The 15,363-nt window shown below is 43.0% G+C and overlaps 1 protein-coding gene across 1 annotated transcript in view; it reads left to right on the top strand.

Moving 5' to 3' along the window:
• The window catches only part of LOC144678871 (dynein axonemal heavy chain 11-like), a 552,140-nt gene that overhangs the window by 121,842 nt on the left and 414,935 nt on the right, over window positions 1–15,363 (top strand). Inside the window, exons 15-20 of the mRNA XM_078538870.1 lie at window positions 6,960–7,292; window positions 10,193–10,447; window positions 13,170–13,339; window positions 13,847–14,069; window positions 14,922–15,038; window positions 15,177–15,263. Of these exons, the coding sequence (XP_078394996.1) occupies window positions 6,960–7,292; window positions 10,193–10,447; window positions 13,170–13,339; window positions 13,847–14,069; window positions 14,922–15,038; window positions 15,177–15,263 (1,185 nt within the window). The remainder of the gene's footprint in view (window positions 1–6,959; window positions 7,293–10,192; window positions 10,448–13,169; window positions 13,340–13,846; window positions 14,070–14,921; window positions 15,039–15,176; window positions 15,264–15,363) is intronic.

Here is a 15,363-nt window from a genome sequence, read left to right on the forward strand (position 1 = left end):
TGATACGGTTGAAGAAACAAACTCCAATGGATTAACCTGCATTCTTAAACTTTTCCACAAAGGTAAAGGGTTGTGGTCAGTATGGTCTGTGTGGTCTCTCTGTATCTATTTTGGATATACATCTCAACGCGTTTGAGAGTCCGTAATAAGCCGTGGGTGTCCTTCTCCACTGTGGGATGCCGTTTCTGATGCTTGTTTGGTTTTTCTGGAGAAGTACTCGTTTGGCCTCCCAATTCCTGATTTGTCTTCCTGGAGGAGGACAGCCCTTACCCTGATGTCACTCGCATCAATGGCTACTTTAAAGGCTTGGTTAAAGTCTGGAGCTGCAAGCAGAGGCCTATTAAAATGGCCTTCAGCTTTTTGAAAGCTGTCTGGCACTTCTCAGTCCATACTACCTTTGCTTTTTTCTGTAGTAGGTCTGTCAATGGGGCTGTTACTGTGCTGAAGTTTGGGTGAACTTGTGGTAGAACCCAGACATCCCCAAGAACCTCATGATTTCCTGTTTTGTTGTGGGAATGGGAACTGTGCTACTGCTTGTACCTTTGCAGACCTGGATAGTACTTGCTCTTGACCCACTACATGTCCTAGATGGGTCACCTGAGATCTTAGCGAACTCGATCTTTACAAGTGTGACCACTAGGTTAGCTAACTGTACTTTCTGGAAGTGGGCTTCCAGTTGCTGTAAGTGAGTTTCCCAGGTGTCGCTGTACACTAGGCACGCTATGCAATAGGGTTAGCCTGCACTACCTGGTTCATCAGTCTTTGAAAGGAGTCCAAATGGCATGACGCGACATTGGTATAACCCATCTGGAGTTATGAAGGCGGAGATTTCCTTCGTATGGGCAATTAAGGGAACCTGCCAGTATCCCTTGAGAAAATCTAACTTTGTAATGTGGGCTGCTTTACTTACCCTATCTATGCAATCTTTCAGGCTGGGTATCGGATAGGAGTTGGCTCTGGTCACTACGTTAACTTATTGGTAGTCAATGCAGAATCTTTTGGAGCCATCCAGCTTGGGCACGAGAACAACTGGGGAGCTCCAGCTAATGCTGCTAGGCTCTATTATGTGGTGCTCCAGCATGTAGTTAATCTCCTCCCGAATCTGGACTAGCCTTTCTGGGCCTAGACAATAAGGATTTTACCTGATGGGAGGGTCCTCTCCCACATCCACATCATGTACAGATAGTGTGGTGTAGCCTAGTTTTCCTCTGCACAAGCCTTTAAATGCAGTGAGCTACCTCATCAAGTCTGCTCGCTGTTCAGCACTTAGGTGGGTGAATAAGGAGTCTAAGTTCGCTAGTATCTCTGTGTTGGTTAGCTGGGTAGTAGGTGGTTTAATGTGGGCCTCACCCACGTCTCCTTCCAATTCATCCCCACTGTTACCCTCATCCTCTACGTCGATGGGAATGGGACAGACCGTTACTTGCTTGTCCTCTTCTACTTTATCATGTTGACGTGACACAGCCTTTGCTTTTTCCCCTGATCTGGGGTCTCAGTTAGACGGTTTACTTCCCCGAGCTGCTTTGCTACTCTGTATGGGCCATTGAACTGGGCTTTTAAGGGTTCACCTGGTATTGGTAGGAGCATGAACACATAATCTCCTGGCTGAAAGGTTCAGGCCTCACATGTTTGTCTGCCTGTTTCTTCATATCTGTCTGAGAGATTTTTAAGTGTTCTCGGGCCACAACACAGGCTCGCCCGGCACACTGTTACGTAGCTGAACATGGAGACTTCCTCCATCTGTTCTAAAAACCTCTCCTTGATTAGTTTCAGATGCCCTCACACTTCATGCCCGTAAACTAATTCAAACGGAATAAAGCTGGTGGACTCATTGGGTGAATCCCTGGTTGTGAACAGAAGAAAACCTAATCCTTTATCTCAGTCATAGGGGTACTCATGGCAGTATGCCCTGATCATGGATTTTAGGGTCTGGGGTACTGTTCTAGCGCCCCCTGTGGCTGCGCGTGATATGCTGAAGACTTCAGCTGGATCATGCCCAGGTTACCCATGGCTTCCCGGAATATTTTGGACATGAAATTTGAGCTCTGATGTGACTGGATCTCGGTGGGCAGACCATACCTGGTAAAGAATTGGGTTAATTCTTCCACCATTGCTTTGGCAGATATGGTTCTCAGGAACAGCCTCTGGGAAGTGGGTAGCCACATCCACCCCTTTGTTTTGGGCAGGGACCCCACACAGTCCACTAACAGCTTGCTGAATGGTTCCCCAAATGCCGGCACAGGAATCATATGTGCCGGTTTTATTGCAGGCTGAGGTTTCCTCACAACCTATCAGGTGTGGCAGGTTCTACAAAACCTTACATTCTTGTGGAGGTGTGGCCAGTAAAAATGCTGGCTGATACGCACTCGGGTTTTGCATATACCAACATGCCCAGCCATCGGAATTTTGTGAGCTAGCCATAATATTTCCCTGCGGTACCTCGACGGCACAACTACCTGGTGGATTACTGTCCGCTCCTCATTTGCAGGTTTGTGAGGGGGCCTCCATTTCCTCATCAATGCCTCATTTTTAATGTAGTATCATTCAGGGACTGTTTCTGCCTCAGCTTCAGTGTGTGCAGTCTGAGCTAATGTTTTTAACAGTGGATCAGCTTGCTGGGCTACTACCAAGGAAGATCTAATGATTACCTCCTTGGGGTCTTCTAGACTCCCAAGAAAGATTTCAGATAACCAGACTGTAGGGTCTTCTGTCTGCAGTGCCACTTCAGCCTCCACTGACGGAGCTTGTCTGGCCTTAGTCCGCATTACCACACAGCCAGGCAAAATGCCGGGCACATTCTCCTGCAGGTGTTCTGTCTCCCTGAGCTCAATTGGCTTCTTTGAGACCACTGAAGATGCTATTTTACCTTTGATCCCGCCTGGTCATTGCTGAGGAGCAGGTCGACCCCATCCACAGGCAAACTTTGGTCAACTCCCACGGTCACTGGTCCTGACACCAGGTCGCACTCCAGATGCACCTGGTATAAGGGGATGGACACGTACCCTCCTTTAATCCCCTTTACCAACACCTTGACACTTGCTGCACCCTCTAGTGAAAGGGTCATACCTTTTACCAACAGTAGAGTTTGGCTGACCCCTGTATCCCTCAGTATCATTATAGGTTTACTCACCTCACCCTAGGGAAATGTGGTCACCCTTTCTTCAGATACAAAATCCGTGTAACTCTCAGGGATTTGTTTAACCTCACTTGAACTCTCAGGAGTGCATCTACAGGGATTCGCAGCCAGTCAGAGCCATAGCCTGATCTGCTATGCTCTCTTACTGACTCCCATTCTCTGCATGGGGTGTTTGTGCCCCAATAAATTCCACTGGTTTTTCTCGTAACCTCCAGCAGTTGGCCCGGAGGTGCCCTACCTTTTGGCAGTTAAAGCACACAGACTTCTTTGCTTCACTTTTCATCTCAGCACTACCCTTTCTATCCCAAGGAGGACCCCAGCATTTCCCCATCTCCCATGGGTGCTCAGTTTCCTAGCACTCTCTCCGCCTCTGTCCTTTACAGTTGGTCGGAGGTGACTTGGGGAGGTTATTTTGTGGGACAAGGATTTGTGGATCAGCTAATAATCATCAGCCAATGTGGCTGCCTGCCTGGCCCCTGTTACCCTCTGTTCCTCTAGGTGTGTTTGTATTGGGAAGGGCATGGAGTTTTTAAACTCCTCAAGGGAATTATTTCATGGAGGTTTTCGTAGGTGGCTTCTGTTTTAAGCGCCCAGTCCCACTGGTCAAAAACAAGTTGCTTAAGCCTTTCAAATTCCAGGTAGGTCTGATCAGGCCATTTCCTGAGGGTATGGAATTTCTGACGGTATGCTTCCGGCACTAACTGCTATGCACATGAAATGGCCCCTTTTTGCTACCTCATAGTCAGTGACACTTTCCTCAGGCAAGAGGGAGTAAACCTCGTGAGCTTTTCCTGAAATCTTACTGTGCAGTATTAGGGACCAAAGTTGGACTGACCACGTTAACTGCTGTGCTAACCCCTCGAGAGAGATAAAGAAGGCTTCCACCTCTGCTTCATCAAACGTAGGGATTAAATGAGCAACCTTGATTGCCTCAGCCCTTAAGTCTGAGCTAGTGGTGTCTTCAAGGGACACAGTAGGATTCCTGCCCCTCAGCTTGAGCTGTTTTAGTTTAAACTCCCTTTCCCGCTCTCTGTCCTGAAATTCCTTTTCTTCCCTCTGTGCCCTTTCGTGTCTTTACTCTTTCTCTCTTTCTCTTTCTTTTTTTTCTTTCCTGAAATTCTAATTTCCCCTGCTCTATATTTAATCTCTGTACCGCTACGCTGTCCACTTCATTGTCCTCAATTTCCACCTGTAGACTGTTGGCCACCACTTTTAAAATTTCGGGTTTTTCTGGCTTTTGGGCAAAATTCTAATCTTAAGTGCCTCACTCCCTCTTTTAACTGTTCGAGGGACAGAACCGTTACATTTTCATAATTAATGTCCCTTCCATCTGTAAGAACACTGGCATCAAATGTGGACATTTTTACACTTTAGTAGAACAGGCTCAAAAAAACCTGTTTGTGTATTTTTTAAAATTGGTTTCAAGGGAACAATTTACTGTCCCCATTCTAATTCTTTTGTTTCGTCTGGAGGAGCTATTCTGGCACAGAGCCCCCAATTTGTTATGACCGGTTTTCAGACAAGCCCCCAATTTGTTATGACTGGTCCCTGGGCGATGTCCCCCAATTTGTTAACTTCCTGAACGGGACCCCAATTTTGTTATGCTTCTGGGTGAGGAGGAATGCGCTGACTCCCCTTCTTTATTCAACCTCCTTGGTCAGTCACAACGAGGTTATTTTTAAAGGAACCCCTTCCTCCCCGTGGATACCTTTTCCAGTCCAAATGTATTTGTTTTTTTTAGAAGGAGCCAATTTAACCAGGCTTTCTTGAGTCAAAGAAAGAGTTAGCTTATTAGTCACCAAAAACCTGAGAAAAATAATAAAAATGCAATACACATACACACAGATCAGAAATGAGAAGTTAAGAGTCCACGTAAATTTAAAAAAAAATATGAATCAGTTTTTGGCTTGTCTGTGAGGTGTTGATGGCGAAATGTTGTGGCTGTTAAGTTGGGTGATTCCGGTAGAATTGACTTTGGCAGCTTCGCAATGGGTTTGGAGACATTTGGTTCTGTAAGTTAGCCTAGAAGCTGTCCTATTTCCTTTTTGATTGTGACAGCCAGGTTGGGGGTGGGAGGAGCGCGAGCACTGAAGTTTGCACATGTGCGGGGGTGCGTTCACTGAAAGCTCCCTGAAAGCACAGAGCTGCCTCAGGGAGCTGAACAATTTCAAAATGAAAAATAAAGATTTCACAAATAATACGAACATGTCCCCACCTGTGACTCAATCACATGAAGAGGGACATGTGAAAAATGAGTTCAAAAAACGTTATTTTTTGAATTCACTGTTGGAAACCTCCTCCCGCTTATGGATGAGGTTTTGCAAAAAATGCAAAGGCTGCCTGGCTTATTTGTCCACCCACCAACCATAAGGTTGGTCGGGCAGCGAAGAATTCTACTTAATTAGCTGCTAAAGGGCCTTAATAGGCTTCTTAATTGTCGGCAGGCGCGTTGCTGACTCTCGCACGCATCCGCTGACCGAAATATCGCACGAGTGCACGATGACGCTCTCGCTCGAAGTCATCACGCGCTGTTTCATGCTGAGGTATGTCGGGCACATGCCCGCATGCTGAGCTGAAAATCCTGGCCCAAGACTTGTTGTTGCCACACTCTGTCAAATGCTGCCTTGATGTCAAGGACAGTCATTATCGGTAGTATTGAGTACCACCATTTTCCCCCCCAAGCTTTCAGCAGGTCTTGTAATGGATTCATAAACCTCAATATTGAATACAACCTTTTGGCATTCTACTTAACAGGAGAGTGGTTTCTGAGACTCTGCAAGGTTATTCCAAATGATTGTACTCCACCTCTGGGGATTTTCTCCCATTCTATTTGGCCGTGCATGTGGCAGCGAGTATATATAGCAAACACGATTGTGGAGGGTTGTCATATCCGTTACTAAGTCTTTTACAATTCAGAAAAATTAGGTTGTTTTCAATCTCTTCTATAAAGAAGTAATTTTCCACATGTGAAATAATGAGTTAATATTTACTGTTTTAAAAAAAAGCCTTAGCGTGTGAATGTAGGTTAATTCCTCCCTTAATCATTTTAATATGAATCTCCAAGAATCCAGATTTAGTACTAAACTGTAGGGTAGCTCTGTCAAGTCCTTGCTTGCAATAAGGTACCTTGCATGTTGTGAATGCACATCAAAAAATTGTGATCTTGCTGCCAACCATTTTGTATACTTTGGTTTTAATCAAATGGGAAAGACTACCTTATAATCATTATGTACGGAACTAGAAAATAAATGTGCATTTAGGAATTACATGACACATTGAGCAGTTTTACAAAACCGTACTCCTTGAATAAAGCTTTGACTACTGGGAGTAGAAATTGAGATTTCAAGGCTTGCATCCCATATGACTTTCTGTCCCTTTATTTTAATGAATGAAAAATCACGGAGTGACACCCAAATTCCCCAAAGTCAATGTTCAATGCTCAGAGTGCAATGTCATAAAATTTCCCCAATCATTCCAGTTAGGATGTCAATGTAGTGACAGCAAGCCAGCTTGCATCTTATAATGTAGAGGCTTTCGCTGACTCTCACTCCTCTCTGTCAGTTTCTTTTCACCACTACAGCCTCAATATTTTTTTAAAAAACATGTTGGTATATCTTGTGTTAACGTGTTGGGAATAAAATAGAAAGTGCACTGTAGTTCAGGATTCTAACACGGATCTCAGGCCTTTGACAAATAATTCCAGTTCGTTTGTATTCACTTGAATGGTAGCACATTATTTTGCGAATGAAAAAGATGAAGATTTCTTTTTGGGCCTCAGAAGACCTAAGATAATACTTTCTCTTAATTTGTTTCTGATTAACAGGAGAATCTCAGACTTTTGAAAGCAGACCCAGTTACTGAATCATGGAAGACCTATTTGGAGTACATTGACGACATGGTTTTGGATGGTTTCTTCAATGCTTTTTCATGCTCTCTAGAATTTTTTTTCGAGAATACTGAAGTTGCTTTGAAACCTGCTCCTTTGTTTATGTCACAAATGATCCTAAGTATCCCAGAAATTGTATTCAAACCTTCGCTGGATAAGGATGCTGCTGATGGATTCTATGATTTAGTTGAAGAGTTAATAAGTGACATTTATAAAATGGCTGCACTGGTGAAGCGAGTAGCTGATCACCTTGAGATTGATAACTATCAGGTAACTAATATAAAACTACTCCCTTACCTATAAATTTTATTTTATAGAGAGCAAATATGAAAAAAAAAAATTGACATGTTTTAATATTACTTCTGATCATCACAAAAACAAAGAAGTACCATTTCTTTGCTTTGCTTTCTTTTAGGGGTGCAACTGCAAATTCTAATCCAAATAAAGTAATTTTATTCTCATACTGTATCTTTAGCATAACCTTATTTTTAGTGTCCATTCTATTGCAGAAAAAGATGACATGTTGTCAAAGCTTTTCATCTGGCACTCAGCAGGACAGATGCAAGAATGCCAAATTTCAAAAGGAGCAACAATTTATAATGCATGAGAAAATGGTGCTGATTGGTTGGCAGGCCGACTCTGGCCGAGACTTTGCCATGGAGAATGCACCAGGGAACTATTGTCCCTGAGGCTTTTGTTTAATTCAAAAAAGGCACAATGCATGGACGTGTTCTTTTTGCCAGCAGAGGACAGGCACCAGTGTATGAATATTGGTAGCATCTAGCAAGCATAAATGAGCCAGACTGCAAACCTGACTGATAATCTCAAATTGTTAGTGTAATTCTTAAAACACTCCAGATTGTTCAGAAAGGCCGTATAAACATGTAAACACATCTAATGTTTGCCATTAAGTTCTGAAAATGAAACAAAAGGCAGAATTTTGCCGTCGGTGAGCTGGGGGCGGGGCCCGCTCGCCGACGCGTAAAATGATGCGGGATGAAGTCGGGCAGAACCCCCGACTTCATCCCACCCCATTTAAACTTTTAGGTAGGCGGGGGCGCAGCAAAATCAGCTGCGGGCCCGCTGACCTGTCAGTGCCAATTGAGGCCATTGACAGGATCATTTAACCAATTAAAGGACCTGCCCGACCAATCTTAAGGCTGGCAGGCAGGCCAGGAGCCCCGGCGGCAAATAGAGAAAACATGAAACCTCACCCAGCGGCGGGATGAGGTTTCATGTAGGGTTTTAAAAATTTTAATAAAGTTGTTCTGTAAATTATTAACATGTCCCAACTCATGTGACATTGTCACATGAGGGGAGATGTAAGGGAATTTTTTTTTCTATTTTTAATATTTTTCAAAGTCCAGGCGATCTCCCTGAGGCAGCACTTAGCCTCAGGGAGATGTGCGCTCTTTCGTGCGCATGCGTAAAATGATGGTGCGGCCTGCTTATCTGGCGGCGATCAGCTCCGCACCCACTGGAGATTGGGTCTGGCTCGCCCGCCTGACAGGCAGAAAATTCTGCCCAAAGAGCTGGAAAAACTCAGCAGGTCTGGCATAATCTGTGGAGAGGTAAACAGGGTTAACGTTTCGAGTCTACTATGACTGTGATGGATTTTATGCTATTGAAAAGGTGGGGGAGGGGGCATCAGGTGGAACAAAAAGAAAGGCCAGGGCTAGGTTAGAGGACGGGGAAGTTTAAATACAAAAGATGCCATGGAACAAAAGGCAAAGGGAGTGGTAATGGCAGCAGTAAAGAAACAAAACATTAGTCCAGAGTAGGTTTTAATAGCAGAATAAAGGTCAGCTCTGTCTGAAAGCAAAAACATGAAAACAAAGTACAAACTGGCACCTGGGGGGCAGGAAAAATCAAAATAAAGAATAGAGTTCATGTCTGAAGTTGTTGAACACACCTGACATTGCATCGGCACTTAAATTTATATACTGCATTACTCATTTGCCAAAGTAATTACTCATTACTCAAGCGAAAAGACATTCTGCCTATCACACAAATGAGTAAAAATAGCTCTGTAGAAGAGTCATATGGACTTCGTTAACTCTGTTTTCTCTGCACAGATGCTGTCAGACCTGCTGAACTTTTCCAGCATTTTCTGTTTTTATTTCAGATTTCCAGCATCCACAGTATTTTGCTTTTACGCAAGTGAGTAATGTGTTATATGAATTTCAGTACCAGTGCGATCCCTGGTGCGTGGGCCGTATGAAGGCTGGCTCATTGTATCAAACAGCACATCCCTTTGGCTGTTCGCAAAAGGCAAAATACTGATAGTACTTATCCAGCCCGCGCTTGCAAAACTCAGAACTTAATGGCTAGCATTAGATGTGATTCCACAATTCGAGAGCACTTTCTGAGCAATCCCCAGTGTGCTAAGAATTACACTAACAATCAGTTTAAGACTATCAGTCAGGCTTGCAGTTTGGCTCACTTATGCTTGCTAGAAGCTACCTATATTCATATGCTGGGACCTGTCTTCTGCCAGCAAAGGGAACATGTCCAGGCATTGCACCTATTTTGAATTAAACAAAAACCTCAGGGACAGTAGTTTCCTGGTGCATTTTCCATGGCAATACCTTGACCGATCAGAATCGACTTGCCAACCAATCAGCCCCATTTCCTCATGCAATATAAATTGTTGTTCCATTTGAAATTTGGCATTCTTGCATCTGTCCTGATGAGTGTAAGATAAAAAGCTTCGACAGCATGTCTCTTTTCTTCAGCAATACTCATGTTTGTTCTGTGTTAGTGAGGCCTGACCCTCATATGGACTGGGCCTCCTTTATTCGCCATACTGCGGCTGACCACATTGGGGAAAATCTGTCCCACTGTGTTTGTTACCAAAAGTCACGGAGATCCACATTGAGCTAACTTGGTAGCATGTAAATTGACTGAAAAATCAGACATATTTGGATTTTCTGAATGAGATCAAGTGTTGGTCTCTAGGCAGGTTTAGTTTTAATTTGTCCATAAAATGTAGATACCATTGATAAATCAGTGTTTATTGCTCACACAAGTTGTCCTGAGGCTATTAAAAGTCAACCACATAGGGTGAGATTAACGTTAAGACTATTGGGTTGCTAGTCCAGTATCATGACCACTATGCTAACCATTGTGGCTATCGAGGAGAAAATAAAATGGGTTGTTTCTTCACACAGAATGACATGGAAGATATACTTGACCTGTCAGACATACGGCAAGAGATCATGGATAGGGTAACAGAGGTCATTAACAAAGCTGTGGAATACAGGAATTCATTCGACCCATACTCTTACCTGTGGGTAGATGATAGGATAGAATTCATGAAGCAGTTTTTATTATACAATCATGTACTGACTGCAGAGGAGATTGAAACTCATGCTGATGAAGGTGTTCCTGAGTGTCCTCCTACTACAGAGCAGTTTAAGGAACAGGTAAGGCTAAGTTTTGCTCAAATAAAATTGTTTATTCAGCTAAAAAATATTTTTTGTTAAATTTTAATATTAAAGCAAAATTAAATTAAATTTCCAGGATTCCAAGTAATCCAAATGTTTATCATGGACGACAAAGGGGACCAAATTGGATAGCCCCGAAAATGAATGCAGAGATCACAATGCACAATTTTACTTTTGGCTCACAGAATGTGAGCGTCGCTAGCAAGGACCAGCATTTGATGCGGATCCCTAACTGCTCTTGAGAAAGTTATTTTATGTTTGCCGCCTTGAACCCCTGCAGTCCATGTGCTGTAGGTACAGCCACAGTGCTGTTAGGAAAGGAATTCCAGGATTTTGACCCAGCGGCAGTGAAGGAGTGGTGATATAGTTTCAAGTCAGGATGGTTTGTGACTTGGAAGGGAAATTGCAGGCAATGAGATTGCCATTCATTTGCTGCCCTTGTCCTTCTAGGTGGTAGAGATTGCAGGTTTAGAAGGTGCTGTCGCATGAGCCTTGGCAAGTCGGTGCAGTGCATCCTTTAGATGGTACTCACTGCTGCCAGCAATATTGACAGTATGTCAATTTTGAGTTGCATGCTCATTTAAACGATCTCTATGTCCAGCTAGCGCTAACCATGCTGTTTGTTGGATGGGCATATGAGCAAGGTGCAATATTGTGAGTGGCTAGCACCACTTAAAGCGAGGCTGCACTGCTAAAGGTCGTCTACACCCCCTTAAAAGGCTGGTGTGTGTTGATGAAGCCGGTTCTGGGAGTCTTAGAGAAAGTCTGACCTGGGAAAGAGTGAGGAATGACAACAGAGGAAGTGTGGCTCCAAGGTTTTTGGAGGCTGCACTGGAGGTCTTGGTGGAGGAAATGGAAAGGAGAGATGTTATGCATCTGCAGCTAGGAAGGAAGCCCTCCAGGCACAGATAAAAAATGCAGTTAAGCAGATAGACTATGCCAGGAGTCAACCCTAGAGGACCTGGACGTAATGCCACAAGAAGTGCAGCTGCATGACATGAGTGGACAAGGTCAGTTATAGTATTAGTGATCTGCCTAAGGGCAGGTCTTCTGCTCATTTCTGCATGTCTCTCAGCCTTGCGCTTTTCTCTTCAGTTGCTCTCAGCAACCTTACATTTTAAGTTTCAGGTTGTCTAACATCAGCATTCTCTTCCTCCCTCTGTGTCTACAAAGCTGCATATTGGGCAAACATGCATCACTTACTTTCTCCATCTGCCAGCAACACAACCCCACCCTTTACCTTTTCGAATACCCATGAGGTGCAACCTGACCAGAAGTGAATAATGTTGAAGGCACGGCCACCAGCTCAGTTACTGACACTGTATTTATCTTCAAGGATAGAATAGAGGTAGGATCTGCATACTGGGCCTGAGTGGTCTGCAGCCAGGGCAGGGAGCAAGGCTAGTGTAGGTGCCAGCTTGTCAGAAAGCAAATTTGCACATGGCTTCCGCTGCAGAGGATTCAAATGAGAAATGCGATGATGCAGCCTGCTGAAGAACGCTGATATGTACACACAACACAATGCTTGGTGCATTATGAAGACTGCCACAAGGCCTGTGGTCAATGTTAAGCAGCATGGAGGAGTCCAGCACCAACTTGGCACAGGGCTTTGTGCTGTGCTTGGAACCCAGCTCGGAAATGGTGGCCATTCCTATTTACAGACTTATCCCAAATATGATGTCGCTTCCAATTGTCTATTCTCAGCTTCCATCACGACACAAACAGCAGCCACCCAGTGTCTGAGTGCTCCAGTAGAAATTCAGACTGAAGTCAATCAATCAGACTGCAGCCATATGGCGGTGGTTACAGTATGTAAAGGGGCTTACAGGGTATCACAGTTGTCCAGCAAATCTGTCCTCTAATAGATTACTAGGATTTCTGAGGCTCCATCCCAGTGGAGGGACAGTGGCCCCATGGAGCATGAACCTGTCACCTGTCCTTCCATGCTTGCCACCACCAGTGCCCTTGCTTGTTGCCGAACAGCCAGTGCCCTAGACTGCTGCCATCTATGCTGAGCGGCCCAGAGCTGTTTGAAGTTGACCTCCAAAATCATGTGCGGCCTCCTTCACTGGAAGTCAGCAGCCTTCCACCAGTCATACAGCATTCACTCAGGTAGCGCTGCAAAGGCGTACCAGCACAGAGAAAGGTATCCAGAAGACAGACACTAAAGGAATGTACAAGAATGATTAGTAGACGTTTGTATACAACATGGCATGATTTCATTTTTAAATTTGGTTTGGAATGCTTATTTTATGGTGGCATTTATTTTTTCTTAGTATTGAATCTTTTAATAATCTTTGTCATCTGAGAATGTTGTGTAAATTTCATGTTTACTTTGTGTACATTGTACAAACTCATTTGTGAAAAAGATTCAGTTCTCCAAGAAAGGGAAGGAACTCAGAATCTCAAAGAAAGGGCTGTGGATTTGCTTTTATCCATTTTACACTAGCAGACAAAGCCAAAATTGTGTGGGAAATTCTAATGCAAACCAATATCCCACCACACCACAACTCAGTTAAAAACCCAGTCTATTTTAACATTAAACAGTTTTGCAAATATTGTAAAAAAAAATTAATGATTTTGAATATCGCACATACTATGCTGCAAGTTATTGTTTGCAAGCTTAATATTACAATTGTTGAGCTTAAAAGAATAGAAATTCCTATGGTTACAGTTCTTAATTTTATGTTTTGTTTTACAGATTGATATCTATGAAAACCTGTATATCCAGATCAGCAAATTTGAAGACAGTCGAGTCTTTGAAAGTTGGTTTAAAGTTGACATTAAACCATTTAAGGTGGCATTGTTAAATACGATCAAAAAATGGAGCTGGATGTTTAAAGAACACCTCATGCGTTATGTTACTGATAGGTGGATAACTTACCATTTTTGGGATTTGAAAAGAAATGTGTATGACCTACCTTTTAAAACAGGGTTTTCAGCTACAGTAGTCACTCCCCTTCATGCTTTACCTTATATCATGTTACATTGCTGGTTGGGATAATTTGCTCTAATGTACCAAATCATTTGCTAAAAATGCACTATGTGAGATTTTTTTGCTTAGGGAATGGCAGGTACTCACTCAACAGAGTTGATTATTCAGCTCCTTTTTACATCGGGTAAAGTTCATAAGGCCATGTAGAATGCAACCAGCAGTGCTTAGCTATGGAACGAAAACTCTAAAAGGCACAACAGAATACTGCAATTACTGCTTGTTACTATTCTAAACAAAATTTGAAAACCATTGGATGATATGGGCTGGAAGATTCTTAGTTCCCCTACCAGAAATTTGGCAGGAGTGCACATTTTATTATGTATCGTTTTTTAATGTGTTCTCACAAGCGCGAGTATGATTTTTGTCTTCTTTCTTTCACACAGCCTAAGTGAACTTGAAGAATTTATCAAGGTGACAGATAAGGGACTTAAAAAGAAAGTGAAAGAAGGAGACTATAATGGCCTTGTTGATATAATGGGACATCTAATGGCTGTGAGAGACAGACAGACCATCACTGATGAACTTTTTGAACCTTTAAAGGAGACAATTACCCTTCTTGAGAGTTATGATCAAAGTATGCCAGACCAAGTTTACATGCAGTTAGAGGTAGATTTTTTTTTCTTTGTTCAAACGTATTTGCAGTAAATTTATTGAGAAGAATGTGTTTGATTTGAAAAAGAATGGAACTTTGCGACATAACATGGCTCCTTGTTTTGATCGTTCAATTTTAACATTGGGCGGTTGAAGCATTCACTTGAATTTGGCGGACACATCATTAACATATGCTGGACATATATACTGGACTGACTGACTGAAGAGGAATGCTCCTTCGTGCCCCACAAGGAAAGAATGGACTCATGCCCCCACCAAGCTACCTCCTCTATCCACCCATAAGACCTTGCTGTACACTACCCTCTATCCCCCGCTTCCCCCACCACCTCCAGTGAATTACTTGAGTACTGATGGGCAGCATCCAGGTCGTTTGATCTGCTATTAGCCAACCAACTACTTATCGAATGGGTAGTTGTCCAGAAGGATACAAATGAAACCTGACTGTTAAAATTGGCAAAGCCACACCAGGGAGAGTCCTGGGCTTCAATTCTAGCAGCTGCCTGTGGATTTCAGTCCGTGAAAATAATTTTTAAATCCACCGACTTCGTGGTAACCTGGCACAATGGGTCACGTGCCAGTTGTAGAACCCAACCTGTTTTTGATCTACTGAAATCAAAGGAACAGAAATCAGGGACAAGCTGTAATGGTTGATGATCCACTCCGCCAGAATACCGCACCGGCGGCCAAGTTGAAAATTATCTCCCCCCCCCCCCACCAAAGCACTGTGTGCAATTCCACAGGCGTTCAACTAGTTTTTATGAATAACATTTGTTTTCAAGATAAAGTTAAAGGAAATTTGGTAAAAATTTCTTCTTTTGAAACCAGAAATTTTTCAATGATCAATAGGAATTACCAGAAAAGTGGAATAATACAAAGAAGATTGCTGTTTCTGTGAAGCATGAAGTTGCAGCCCTCCAGACTGCAGAGGTGTCACTCATCAGAAAAAGATGTGTGGCATTTGATGTAAGTGCGGTCTTTTTACTTCTAAAAACCAATGCAACCAAACTTGATTTAATTCACTTTGTTCTTGAAAAATCATGTAAGTAATGAAATTTGAAAACTCACTGAGGGCATGGTCTATATTCCTTTTTCTTTTAACAGACTAGCCAAATAGAGTTTAGAGAACAATTCCAAATGGAAGCACCTTTCACATTTAATTCTGTGAACCCGTATACATTGCTAGACAAGGTAGGAACAAAGTCCTGAGAGTTTTGATGGAAATGCTACTAAGGTTTGATATAGCATATCAAAATAGATATTAAAGAGCATGTCAATGGGACAGACTAAT

The sequence above is a fragment of the Cetorhinus maximus genome, chromosome 3 (assembly GCF_964194155.1).
Source record: "Cetorhinus maximus chromosome 3, sCetMax3.hap1.1, whole genome shotgun sequence".
Lineage (NCBI taxonomy): Eukaryota > Metazoa > Chordata > Chondrichthyes > Lamniformes > Cetorhinidae > Cetorhinus > Cetorhinus maximus.